This window comes from Panicum virgatum, chromosome 1K (assembly GCF_016808335.1).
Source record: "Panicum virgatum strain AP13 chromosome 1K, P.virgatum_v5, whole genome shotgun sequence".
NCBI classification, from domain to species: Eukaryota; Viridiplantae; Streptophyta; class Magnoliopsida; order Poales; family Poaceae; genus Panicum; species Panicum virgatum.
Window position 1 is genome coordinate 48,419,515 of NC_053136.1, and position 13,463 is coordinate 48,432,977.

The 13,463-nt window shown below is 40.9% G+C and overlaps 2 protein-coding genes across 2 annotated transcripts; both read left to right on the forward strand.

Annotated features, from left to right (window-relative positions):
- Nucleotides 1–1,638: 1,638 nt before the first annotated feature.
- LOC120649728 (carbamoyl-phosphate synthase small chain, chloroplastic-like) lies at nucleotides 1,639–6,193 on the forward strand. The gene is made up of 11 exons (XM_039926601.1): nucleotides 1,639–1,928; nucleotides 2,234–2,276; nucleotides 2,432–2,558; nucleotides 3,270–3,358; nucleotides 3,433–3,493; nucleotides 3,577–3,644; nucleotides 3,752–3,880; nucleotides 4,519–4,625; nucleotides 4,717–5,064; nucleotides 5,636–5,801; nucleotides 5,903–6,193. Exons 1-11 carry the CDS (start codon nucleotides 1,770–1,772, stop codon nucleotides 5,941–5,943), a joined length of 1,338 nt encoding a protein of 445 aa, XP_039782535.1. The 5' UTR covers nucleotides 1,639–1,769; the 3' UTR covers nucleotides 5,944–6,193.
- Nucleotides 6,194–7,827: 1,634 nt separating this feature from the next.
- LOC120649751 (inorganic pyrophosphatase TTM1-like) lies at nucleotides 7,828–13,356 on the forward strand. Its single transcript, XM_039926625.1, has 12 exons — nucleotides 7,828–7,985; nucleotides 8,226–8,598; nucleotides 8,904–9,018; nucleotides 9,116–9,311; nucleotides 9,429–9,542; nucleotides 9,897–10,070; nucleotides 10,587–10,781; nucleotides 10,918–11,040; nucleotides 11,129–11,241; nucleotides 11,358–11,478; nucleotides 11,586–11,846; nucleotides 12,759–13,356. The coding sequence occupies exons 2-12, from the start codon at nucleotides 8,262–8,264 to the stop codon at nucleotides 12,966–12,968; spliced, it is 1,959 nt and encodes a 652-aa protein (XP_039782559.1). The 5' UTR covers nucleotides 7,828–7,985; nucleotides 8,226–8,261; the 3' UTR covers nucleotides 12,969–13,356.
- The last annotated feature ends 107 nt before the right edge of the window (nucleotides 13,357–13,463 follow it).

The window sequence follows — 13,463 nt, forward strand, 5'->3', positions numbered from 1 at the left end:
TACACCATTGATAGCTGACACCAATATTGTACGCTACTACCTCCGTTTCACAGTACATAACAAAAACATATATCTAGAAATCCAAAATGATTTACTATTTGTAACGAAAGGGAGTAGTATTGTTTGTTGTACCTTAACCTGTCATTAGCTTCAAGTTTTTTTTTTGTAAGAAGCAGCGTACAGATCGCAGATTTCTGGGTGCGTTTTGGTGTGAAGGAAGCAGTGTCCGCTTTCAGTTATCTATCGCTTGATTGCTGCCGATCTCGCTGTGATCCCTGAGGTACTTTCGAGACGTGTATCAGTTGCCAGTATCATTTGCCCCGCAGCGCGCGAGAAGCTCCGCTGGACGCCTGGGCCCGGGTACACGTCAGTCGTGCTCCACGTAGAGGCCGTGCGCCGTCTTCCTTCACACCATCACACTCGCATCACACGTGGTCTCGGCGTCTCGCTGCCCGCAGCAATAGGATGGGTCTGGTAGAAGAATTGTCTTCGACCTGTTCAAAGTCTCCTATTAGAAAGTTTGAATTATGATGCTAACGGATTGGGCTCGATGTTTGTTTTCTCCCATTGGAACTGCAGAGGGGACTGTATATTTACACGAAAGCAGCTGGATATCCTTTCGCCACTTTCACCATCTGGGTCAACTTTCCGTTATGGCAGTCCCAATGCAGACTCCACTCATAGAATCTAAGTCTCAAAGATTCCATCACAATAAATTATACTTCCCAATAAAAAGTGTGTTATTTTGGTTTATATGGCTCACTTATCTCTCTCACATTCATTCTTGACTTGCATGAAGACTTAGAGTCCAAATAAAATTTAGAGTCTTAATTTCTCTCCCTCTCTCTTCCATAAATATACTGTCACATCGGCAAAACATAATAAATAGAAAACTTAGACTCCATGGTAGAGTCTGGGTTGGGATTGCCCTTACGAACTCGAAAACCTAAATTATGGCATAATATATTCATGGAAATCTCTTAATTCAGAGGCTAGAGTAGCCCCCACATCAGGACGCTAGGCATAGACACCAGGAGTACTCCTGGTCGGGCTACTTTCAACTCTAGCAGAAGTGTGGATCGAACCGTGGTTGCTGACTCCACGGATGGAGCAGCTAACCAAGCCAGCCTTCCCCCGTCCCTGAAATCTCTTAATTCCAGTAACGTGCAAAGAATTATCACCTAATATTTTGAATTTCTGCACATCACTAGTTGGTTGGATTCGAATACTTGTATTGCAGTATGTGACATGTCCACTCGGATTAGCTTTAGAAATAAACATCCTTGTTCCCTAGTGGCGGATAATGTATCCGTCAACGTTGAGTTGACTACGATAATTTTGGTTAATTTCTATCAAACCAGAACCACTTGCAGGCCGTTCAAAAAAAAAAAGAACCACTTGCAGGCCGCAGCAGCCCAGTTTACCAGCCGCCAGCCGCGCCAGTGGTTGGTGCGTGTGAATGCGGCCGCCCCGCCCGCCCGCCGCTTCCGCGAAATGGGGTCCGGGCCTTCATATTTGGGCCTCCGACACACACACACCACGCCGTGTATGTGGCGGGCTGGGCGACAGAAAACTTGAGGGTCCGCTCACGGGTCCACGATATCCATCTCCAGACTCCAGCAGTTAGCGGGCTCTGGTAAGGACGACCGTCAACCGACTCAACGGGTCAAAAACACACCAAAACCTAAGTCGGCGGCGGCGGCGAGGGCCACGGTCAGGCGGGCGCGGCACCAAGCGAAGCACGCACCTGCCCCGCGCCGCGTTCTCCGATGGCGGCGCATCCAGCCACGGCCCCCGCGCCGTCCAGGTGCCTCTCCGCCGCGCGGCCGCGCTGCGCCGCGCCCCGCAGCCCCAGCTCGCTCGCCGTCGCGGCGCCTCCGGCCGGGCTCCGGCCGTGCGGGAGCCGCGCCCTCCGGGTCCGTGCTAAGGTGAGCGCGGGGCCAGATTGTCGCTTCCGCAGCTTTAACTTCGCGGCTCCAAATGTCCTTGGAAAATTCGATTCATGCCACCACAACTCCGTGAAATTGGGTTTCACGTTGAAAATCATGTCACTCAATGGCATGGATTTCAACATGAAATCTAACTTCGTGAAATTGTAGTGGCATGGATCCAACTGACCCCAAAACCCTGCTCCCGTCTAACGTGGCATTCTGAATCCGCTATGCGTTCGCCTCCTGATGGGAGTCTTACCCCCAGCCCACGGAGTTGAGTTGATTTGTGCTCTTCCACGCAGGTTGCCAGTGGCGTGAAGGGTGCCAGCGTGGTGGACGATGGAGGTGAGTTGTCTTGTGCTCGCTGATTCGGATAGCGTGTTTGTACCCGTCGGGTGGAGCACTACACGCGATTCTGTATTACTGTACATCAATTGTGTAACGGTGCAATTTGGGGGCTCGGTGATTTCCCTGTCAACGCTTCTGAATTCTTTGTGCAGTGGAGAGGCCGTGGAAGCTGAGTGATGCTCGCCTTGTTCTGGAAGATGGTTCTGTGTGGAAGGCCAAGTCTTTTGGCGCTTCAGGAACGCAAGTTGGTGAAGTTGTTTTCAACACATCATTGACAGGGTAAATCATCTAGGAACACTTTATACTTTTGTATGAGTGGTGGCATGTTTTGCATTTCATAGTTGATTATTGTTTGCTTTCTTGGTCATGTCGCACTGTTCACTCAGGCAAGCTCATGATGGGAGTTAAGTGGATATTTGATGCGGCACTTTGCAGTTACTGCTACCAGACTAGCTTCTCTCATATAGCGGCACGTGTATCACATATAGGTTGCAACTTAAGTCATATAGTTGTATGAAACAAATGAGCTGAAAATTCTGTTCCATCTTCTTTTCAATCTATTTTGTTTACTGCTACAATATTAAAGATTTACACCAGAGTTTGGTGCAACAGAACCATTATGGATGAATGGCCGAATCCTTGTAGTCCTTGCATTAAAAATGTGCCTTGAGATACTGCTGATGGTCACGTCATTTACAAATTACACAGCAGATGATTTTGGCTAAGCTTATTTGTCTGGATGGTCAACACATGGATTGTAGGAGTGTTATCATTCCCCCGTCAACTTCTTTGTACTATCAAACAAGAGTTTTCACTTTTACTATGTGACTGCTGCAAGACTATCTTGCTACAGTATTACTTTAGCATGAATTAGTGGTTGTTTGTTTTAATTTCATGCGTAACCCTGCGGCCTTGGTTATCTTGGTGATGCGAGTGCTGTTTTATATTAGATTAATAATAGTTCTTTATGTGCCATATTTGTGGTTGCAGCTATCAGGAAATTTTGACGGACCTGAGCTATGCTGGTCAATTTGTCCTGATGACCAATCCCCATATTGGGAACACTGGTGTTAATCCTGGTGTGTTACTCTTCCTTAAAAGATATAAGATGTTCAACAATTAAACATGAAATAAAGTATGTTTTCTTTTGCAGATGATGAAGAATCGAACCAATGTTTCCTTGGTGGCCTAATCATAAGAAATCTAAGCATATGGTAAAATTTTCTTTATTACAGTTGATACTCTTGAGAAAACATCCCTTTGTTTCTTGTTGTTAAACTGCCATTTTTCTTTGTAGTACTTCCAACTGGAGATGCAAAGAGACACTTGAAGAGTATCTGATTAAGAGGAACATTATGGGAATATGTAAGTGATAGAAGCTAACATCTCTTCGCTACCTCTCGCACACGTGTGCACAAAAGTTAAAATGAAATAAATCTTTAAATTCATCTTCGATTGTCTTTTTTTTTCAGATGATGTGGATACACGTGCCATAACACGGAGGTTAAGAGAAGATGGTAGTCTTATTGGTGTCTTGAGTACTGATCAATCTCTGACAGACGATGAGCTGTTGGAAATGGCCAAGAAGTGGAAAATTGTTGGTATGTTAAGATTTCTTAAAGCAGTGATTTTCTTCAAGAAGTGGTCTACCTCTATTTAAATCCCCATATTTGATTTATCTATATGATTTTAAAAGTTTAGCGATCAGCATGCTTCATTATCAGTCTCCTTTGATAAACCTGACCCTAAATGACTGCATAATTATTAGCTTCTATATGACAGATTGCTCTTTCCCAACATAATATAGTAGGAACTAGCATCATATGTATTTAACAATTGATGGTATTGATTAAGATGCAGACTAATAGGATTATATAAATTCCTTTGCAATATAGTATCTGTTGACCTTTATTGAACTGAGTGCCATTGGATATAATCGATGAATTCATCACTTCAAATATTTCAGTACGTGTCTCAGAAAAGGAGAGTTGAAAAAAAGAAAAGAATACGGGAGCAGCTAAAAAAAATCCACTTTCAAATTTGGTTGAATCTGTTGGAGTAACTTACATTTATCACCATTTCAATGAAATGACTTGGTTCATCTTGGCATTGTTTCGTCATACTTGAGTACGTCTTGGTAGCATTATTTTGTTATACTGCTGAAAATGACCTCTGAACGATGTTTATGCTGTTGTCTCTTGGTTGTAATGGAAGTAACTTTTGTGTTAATATTGTTCAGGAGTTGATTTGATTAGTGGTGTCACATGTGATGCTCCATATGAATGGTCAGACAAAACCGATTCAGAATGGGCCTTCAATAAAGATCAGTCGAGTGCAACTTTTCATGTCAGTATTGGCACTCTCTCTTTCTGTGTCTATTTTTCTGCACATCCAAAATATACCTCCCACCTGATGTTGGCTTCCTTTTATTCTATAGGTCGTTGCTTATGATTTTGGGATCAAACATAATATTTTGAGGCGCTTGACATCATATGGATGCAAGATAACTGTTGTTCCAGCGAATTGGCCTGCTTCTGAGGTACTTAAGTTGAAGCCTGATGGTGTTCTTTTTAGCAATGGTCCTGGAGATCCAGCTGCAGTCCCCTATGCTGTGAAGACAGTACAAGAAATAATTGGGAAGGTTCCTGTGTTTGGCATCTGTATGGGCCACCAATTGATTGGGCAGGCTCTTGGTGGGAAGACATTCAAAATGAAATTTGGTCACCATGGGGGGAATCACCCTGTTTGTGATCTACGGAGTGGACGTGTGGACATAAGTGCACAGGTTTGTTCCTACATCTTGCCTCTTCTCTGCTTGATATGGGTCATGTCTGTTCAGAATCAACCATATTTATTTGGCTGATTTAATGATTTGGGTAACTGAAAAACCATCCATCTTCATTGCTTTAATGATTTGCGTTAATTTTTTGTTAGTTCATGCTAATCCCTCTTGCAATGACCACCGTCTGCTGTTGTATGACCTGTATATATTTGTTGAGAGGTGCTGCACTTCTTTCATGTTTTCTTCAGTAAATTTTAGTTGCTCAGACTCTTTATACTGAATTGTAAATTTGTTTTGATAGGCCATCGTGCTATATCCACTTAGCCAGTATGGCCTGCTAGATTAAGAGTTTAATATCACAAATCAGTTGAGACATAAAATTGGTATTGGTTGAAATGACTGGGCTCCCCCACCTAGTAAATTAGGTTGTCTCCTAGTAGAATGGTCACATCCATGCTGTTACTTTTCTTTAATCTATATCTGTGAGTCTATTTTTTTATCCCTTTTTACTTGTGATGCTTCGTAGCTGTCTGCATGCTTTGCATTGTCCTAAACCACAATTTATCCTCTGCAGAACCATAACTATGCAGTTGACCCAGAATCACTTCCTGAAGGAGTGAAAGTAACCCACATCAATCTCAACGACAATAGCTGTGCTGGCCTTCAGTACCCCAAAATGAAGCTTATGTCTCTCCAGTACCATCCCGAGTCTTCACCAGGGCCGCATGACTCTGACACAGGTACATTTCTAGACTCTTCTATATGGACAACATGTTGTGGAGTTTACTGCAGTCTTGATGCGATTGAGCTGATGTTATGATTCATCTTTTGTGCTTTGCAGCCTTCGGTGAATTTATAGAGCTCATGAAGAGCAACAGATAGTGAGGAGTAGAGTACAAGTACATGAGACGGTCAATAATTATAGAGTGGTGCCCCGTTGCACCAAGCTCAAAAGAATTTGTTGTATCTGTAGTGTTTCTTTCAGATGTTCTTGTGCTTGAATTTCTTTTGGTCAAAAGGACTTGAGAATATAATGCTTCGGCACTTTGTAGCGTGCAATGACCCGGTTGAATTTCCTGTTTTATTACGGCAGCAAGATGCTCCATGTTATCAGATTGTACGTGACGGGACACGGATGATGCCCTGGGAATTTCTTGCCGGCAAGTAAAGCTTGTCATGACGAGCATCAGTACTCGGGTGTAGGGATAAAGAACGGTCAGCGAGTAACAAAGGCTGGTCAGGGGATACTTTTGTTGTTCCAGTCTAATCAGATATGCACAACGTTGCTGTCGACTTTTTAAATGTATGATGGAAAAACATAGAGCTTTTGGTGTGGACAAGTGGTGGGGAGATCTTTCAGTGCGTCCGCTGATGATCGAAACTTTTTCGTTTATCCGGAATGCACTTGCACATGCTCTGACCAGATTGACGGTGCTACGAGGAGAAAAGGGGTTAGTATTCATGTTCTCTTTAGATATTGGTGTTGCCAATGCAAATAAATAAACACGTAGCTAATACTATCTGCTCGTATGTTGGGCGTTTGCTGCAATTCACCCTCCTGGCCTCCACAGTAGGCTACTAGAAGAGATTGAGGCTCGCCAGCTATTCAAATTTGAGATGAGTTATAATAGAGATTGAGCCGAGTTCGAGCCTAACCTTGAGCTCGTAAGGTCCATCTTTCCGAGATTTAGTTATTCGGCGAAGTTTAAATATTAACGTTCTGAGATTGTGTTATTCGATGAAGTTTAAATATTTATGTTTTGTGTGCGCATGCATCCTTGCTAGCTCCGTTAATTTTCTAACCACCTGAAGTTAAACAATACAGCTGAAGGCTAAAGCCAACGCCCACTAGCTAGTGAGCTGTTGTGTCATATCTATATCTATGCCATTTCTAAATCACGAAACATTTTCCTTTAAATTGTTTGTTTGATCTGTCTTGTGCCATTGAGGGGTGGATTTAGTTCATTCAATATACAAGTGGGATCAGCCGTCTGTCCGTGACTCGATAAAGTAGATTCCTACAAATTAACATACAAGTAACTATAGTATCCAATATTTATAGCCACGCACGAACATATTTTCCTAACAAACAAAGAATAACTTAAAATGATGATGCTAAATGTTTAGATATATACTTTTTTATTTATTAAATTAAATCCGTCAATTACATCTGTATCTCCTCAACCTATTACTGATGCTGTATATGATATCTATCTGCTGTTAAGCTGCTGTAACCTCTAAAAAGATAAGACTTTTCTTCTTTCTGTTCTATAAAATATATATAGGCAATAGACTAGACGAGCGTATTCGAGTCGAGCTTTAAGCCGTGTGACGACTTTATGGCGAACTGAGTTAGAGCTTTGGCTGTTAAGTAAGGCTCTGTTTAGTTCCTACCTCATAAATCCCGTAAACGTAAAAACGTGACATCGAATGTTTCGACATATGCATGGAGTACTAAATGAAGTCTATTTACAAAACTTTTTGCATAGATGAGCTGTAAATCGCGAGACGAATCTAATGAGCCTACTTAATTCATGATTTGCAACAGTAATGCTACAATAACCATCCGCTAATTATTAGTTAATCATGAATTAATTAGCATTATTAGATTCGTCTCGCGATTTACAACCATCTGTGTAAAAATTTTTATAAATATACTTTATTTAGTACTTCAAATTAACAAGATTCTATCGCAATTTTTTTTTACAAAACATCTAAACACGGCCTAACTCTCGTCGGGATCACAGACTCCTTGAGGTCGCCAGATCGACCTCGGCTCGTTGACAGCCCTCGCCCTCAGGGCTCAAGGCCTCAGGCCCATCCCTGTTTCCTTCCCCCACCTTTATTTATGTGACGACTGGGTGAGCGGCGGCGGCATTAGTCACGTCTCGCCTAGCCCTTTGCCGGCGACGAGCATCCACAAGGTATGCCCGCCCTTCTCTTTCCTTCTGCTATGCGAGACGGCGCACCCGAAACCCTAGCAAAACTACCTGTATTCGGATCTGATTCAGTTACAATACGTTATCACCTACTAACTTCGATTTCGTTTGCACAAATTATCGGGTGTACACCCATGCCCTATGCTGGGTCCTCCCCTGCTTAGGGAACCCTGAATTTCCACAATTCTACTGTCTTTTTAACATTCTTTCCTATCTGATGTGCAGGGTGCAATTGTATCCTGAAGGCAAAGTTTTTTTCGGATGGAGCAGCATGATTCCATGGCTGACTCACCAAGGAGGCGGCATAACCTTCTGCGAGACAAGGTCCAACTGGTGAAAAGGAAGGACTCAAACCGCTATGAGATCATTCGCTTTCACGATCCATTGTCTTTTGAGAAAGGCTTCTTTGTTGTGATCCGTGCCTGCCAGCTTCTGGTGCAGCACAATGAAGGGATAATATTTGTGGGTGTTGCTGGGCCCTCTGGTGCTGGAAAGACAGTGTTTACTGAGAAGGTGGTTAATTTCATGCCTGATGTTGCTGTGATATCGATGGACAACTACAATGACGCAACTCGCATAGTCGACGGCAATTTCGATGGTAGTCCTAATCACCATGCAATTTGCATCTTCTCCTGTTTTTTATTACAGCAACACAATTTCTGAAAAATAAACAATAAAAGATACTTGATGTCACATGTATCTGAGCAGTGTGTCTTGTACATTAGTTCATTTGGAAACTGCATACCTCTGCATTCATAATGGTGTAATTATTATCTGATATCTGTTTGATGCAATGTTAGCATCAATGAGGTCTATTAGACTATTATTACAACCTGCATTGTCTAAGGTGATAGTGTTTCCAACCACAGAAATTGAAATTTTCACATCTTCAAACTTGCGCAGATCCACGTCTAACAGACTATGACACACTGTTGGAAAATATTCATGGTCTGAAGGAAGGACGGTCGGTTCAGGTTCCAATATATGATTTCAAGTCGAGCTGCCGGACTGGGTATAGGTAAATAATCACTGCCATCTTTCACTAATATAGAAGCTTAGGTCCATATTTCATCATTCATTCTAAATTTCTAATGTTATCATTTCAAGTGCAACAGAACAGTTGATGCCCCTAGCTCCCGGATTGTTATCATTGAAGGTATATATGCACTAAGTGAGAAGTTACGGCCTGTGATGGACTTGCGTGTTTCTGTCACTGGCGGTGTTCATTTTGACCTGGTGAAGAGGGTTTTAAGAGACATACAACGAGCTGGCCAGGAGCCTGAAGAAATAATCCATCAGATCTCAGAAACAGTAAGTTGTATATTCCAACTTGGCTATACATTTCATTAGCAGTCTTGTGATTCATGTTAACATGTGAATTACCTCTTACCGTAATTGGTGTGGTTAAATGAAAGATGACATTTCCAGGTTTATCCAATGTACAAGGCTTTCATTGAACCAGATTTGGAGACTGCACATATTAAAATCATCAACAAGTTCAACCCATTCTCAGGGTTCCAAAATCCCATGTACATTCTAAAGGTAGGAATTAATAAACTCTATATTTCTTTTTTTTCCCATCCATGTCATAGCAAATCTGGATCTCGTCTGATCACAAGACAGGTTAATTGCTGATTTTTTAAAAGGAAAACAGCAGCAGAGGCCTCCTGCTGTTGTAGATATATGTTTATATAATAAAAAGACGAAAACAATACCAAGAACATGGCCAGAGGGCCAAAGAGAGAGAATTAAACCTTACAGGTGGTAGCTAGTGATAGATATCCAGAAGCAACTAATAAGAAACTTGTTGAATTGTGCACCAACAACATAGTTTCAACAAGAACTGTTTTTATAATTTACCAAGATAGCCTGACTCTTGGTCGTCTATACTTGCAGTCACCAAGGTCTCTATCACCTGAGAAAATCAAGGCTGTGCTTGGCGATGATCATACAGAAAGCAATGAAGAAACTTATGATATATATCTGCTTCCACCTGGTGAAGACCCAGAAGCGTGCCAATCTTATTTGAGAATGCGGAATAGGGAAGGGAAATATAACCTAATGTTTGAGGTATATCAGTTTTATGTTTTTTCCCTCTTATCAATGGAAGTTCAGTTTTATGCTTTTCCCCTCTTATTAATGGAATTTCAATTTTATGTGTTTTTTTTCTCATGTAATGGAATTTCAGTTTTATATTTAATGGATGCATATTGTATTTTGAAGGATATTGTTGGTTGTTCATGTTTTGATGCTAGTGTTGTAAAGTTCTTGGATTAAGCCCATCCCTTAGCTTCTGTGTAGTTTTTTGCACACACATATTTCCAAGAGTCCTTTTTTGCTAGAACATGGAACACTAGTTCAGTTCAATTTTTGATTTGCAGTAATCTTAGTTGTACGTCTATTTCTATATTTACTAGGACCGCTTCACACATTTGCTCAGTCTTCTATGCAGTTGGGTTAGATCCATCCTCCTTCACCTGTTCTTTTTGTCCTGAATCCTGATGTCCTGTAACTATGTGTGATAAACAAACCCTTGTTGTCAGACCTGGTATTCACTTAGTCCCTTATGTTTTTTTCTACTTGAAGGAATGGGTGACCGACAATCCTTTTATTATATCACCAAGGATTACTTTTGAAGTCAGTGTACGTCTTCTTGGCGGTTTGATGGCACTGGGATATACTATAGCAGCTATACTGAAGAGAAGCAGTCGTGTTTTTTCTGATGGCAAGGCAACTGTTAAAATTGACTGGCTGGAGCAACTTAACCGGCAATATATACAAGTGAGCATAATCTTTGTTGTTCGGTTGCTGTAGTTTCTTGCAGTGTTGTTGTTCACATCTCGAGTTCTCAAGTACTATTTTATTTGTTACTTTTTGTACCTCAGCAATTATTTAATAACATTGCTTCTTTATATAGGTGCAAGGAAGAGATCGGCTTTACGTTAAATTTGTAGCGGAGCAGTTAGGCTTGGATGGTTCTTATATACCACGCACATATATTGAACAAATTCAGCTGGAGAAATTGATAAATGATGTTATGGTATGTATTGTATTAGAACTTACACAGCTTATTCGCATTACTTCTAGTTGTATTGCTTAGTCATTGGTTGAGTCTGACTGATATGCAGGCATTACCAGATGATTTGAAGACAAAGCTCAGCATTGATGATGAGCTGGTCTCAAGTCCAAAGGAAGCATTTTCCCGTGTTTCTGCAGATAAAAGAAACAAACTTATGAAGAGGTTTCTTAAGATAATCCTTGTTTCCATTTTGAACTGTTGCTCTTGTAAAGTTGAGTTATCTGTTGAAACTTTGGAACCTGAATAAAATTAGCTGACTTTTTGTTGTTGATGTTTAGTGGTCTATCTCATTCATATTCAACACATGGAGACAAACATATTGTGAAACTGAGTAAACTGACAGATAGCAACAGGAGGTATGGTGGAGGACGAGCCCCTGAACCTCCTGCCATCAACCAGGTGATTTTTGTAAAAAGTTATGTAACTAAGCATAACAGTCCAGTGCCTAAATTTTATGTATGGAACGCTGATGTGCAACTGTTCTTGTTTCCACTTGTATTTCATAGGGTGCAATCACCCAGCTTTCGGAGCAGATATCAACATTGAATGAAAGGATGGACGAGTTTACCTCTCGAGTTGAAGAACTTAATTCGAAGTTTACAGTGAAAAAACATTTACCCAGCCAGCAGAATTTAGCTCTTCCAAATGATGCTTGTAATGGTTCCACGCCTACAAATCTCTTTGTTTCTCAGTTAGGCAACGGTACTCTGATACCTAATTCTTCTTCGTCGAACCTACTTTCAAAGGATTCCCCAATGATAGAAGAGGTACCCCCCTCTCAGCTACTCTTTTCATAGCTTGTTGAAATTAGATGTATTAGTACTGTCAACATTGTTCAAAATATCAGTTTATTTAATAGCTTAAGAATAAGAATTCAGTGACAATTTTTGAGACCTGAGAGACGGATCTTAACAATTTGATAAAAATTGCAAAGGATCAGGGTTGTCATGGGTGTCTAGACAAGTGGGCCGCAAATCCAATCCTGTTTGAGTTTTTAGTCCAAAACAAATAAAAGGGAAATTGAGTAATCCAGTTCCATTTCCAGTACAGGTAGTGCCAGAATATAGTTGACAATGATAAAAAGACAATGTATTATACATCTATGAAATATCAAATAATATTTAGATTGGAAAAAAGCACAAACCGAGTGAGAATGATAATTGCATGGTTTCATAAGTTAGTTTGATGTACTATTAGTTTCATAAGTTAGTTTGATGCACTATTAGTATTCACACACAAACTGTAGTTTGGTTTCAACAACTAGTACCAGACAAAAGTAATTGAAACTCGTATGAGCCTTCTGTAATATTCAGCTGAATCGCAGGTAATCGATCCCATACATTCTCTTTGGAAAATAAAATCTGGCATAAAATGTTACTGTGGCAAAGCTTCTTAATGAGAGGACTTTCGAAACTTTCAATGGGGCATATGATTTTTTTATTCATCTTAGATAAAAAATATGTATTGTGCAATGCCTAGGGTAGACAAATATATACTCATGACTTTGCAAATTTTAATGGTATAAGCAAGTTCTTTGATAATTCAATATGTTTGTGACATTTTATTTAGTATCTATTGTAAACCTGATTCCAGTCTGTGTCCGTCCTATTCTTATTGTAACACATTCTTTTGTACATACCTTGACAAATTTCATGTTTGATGTTTTGTTGCCTAAGCAGATTATGAACATAGCAAGAGGTCAACGGCAAGTTATACATCAGCTTGACAATCTGACCAACCTGCTGCATGAGCATTTGGTCTTAACTCGCCAGTCTAATGCCGCCAGCAGGAATCGAGTGCTGGATTTCGACACTGTCATGTGTCCACTTATTTGCCTAACAGTAGCTAGTATTGGGTACTTCATGTTTAAAGGTCTGAGCCGGGGCTGACCAAAATGAATCAGCCCAAGCATGCGCTCTGAGGCTCCGTCGAGTTTGGCAAAGAAGCGGAGGAAGCCAACTGCGACAACTGAGCTGCAAGACCATGGAGTCCAAGATTCCATACTGATGTTCTCTCCTGCAAGCTAAAGAAAGTCTCAAACATTTACACCTGGAAGACCATATCCAACAGCTTACAAAAGTCCTAAGACAGATATAGTCACATACCATCACAAGTAACAAAGCCTTCGTTTTTTGAGGGAATTGCTCAGAAATGATGTACCAGAGGCATATACTTTTTCCTGTAACGGATACTGGCATTCCCCAGTATCAATAAATTTTGGAGATGATAATAGTCAGATAATGTCGATGAAATCATGAGAAAAATCCTGCTGAAACCTGTCGTCTGTCTGATGATTTATGGGCTTCTGGCCTGCCAAGTTGGTCGCAATCTATGCTTGCATCTGACAGCACGCTTTCAGTTTTTGTTGGCTTTCTTCTTATTCT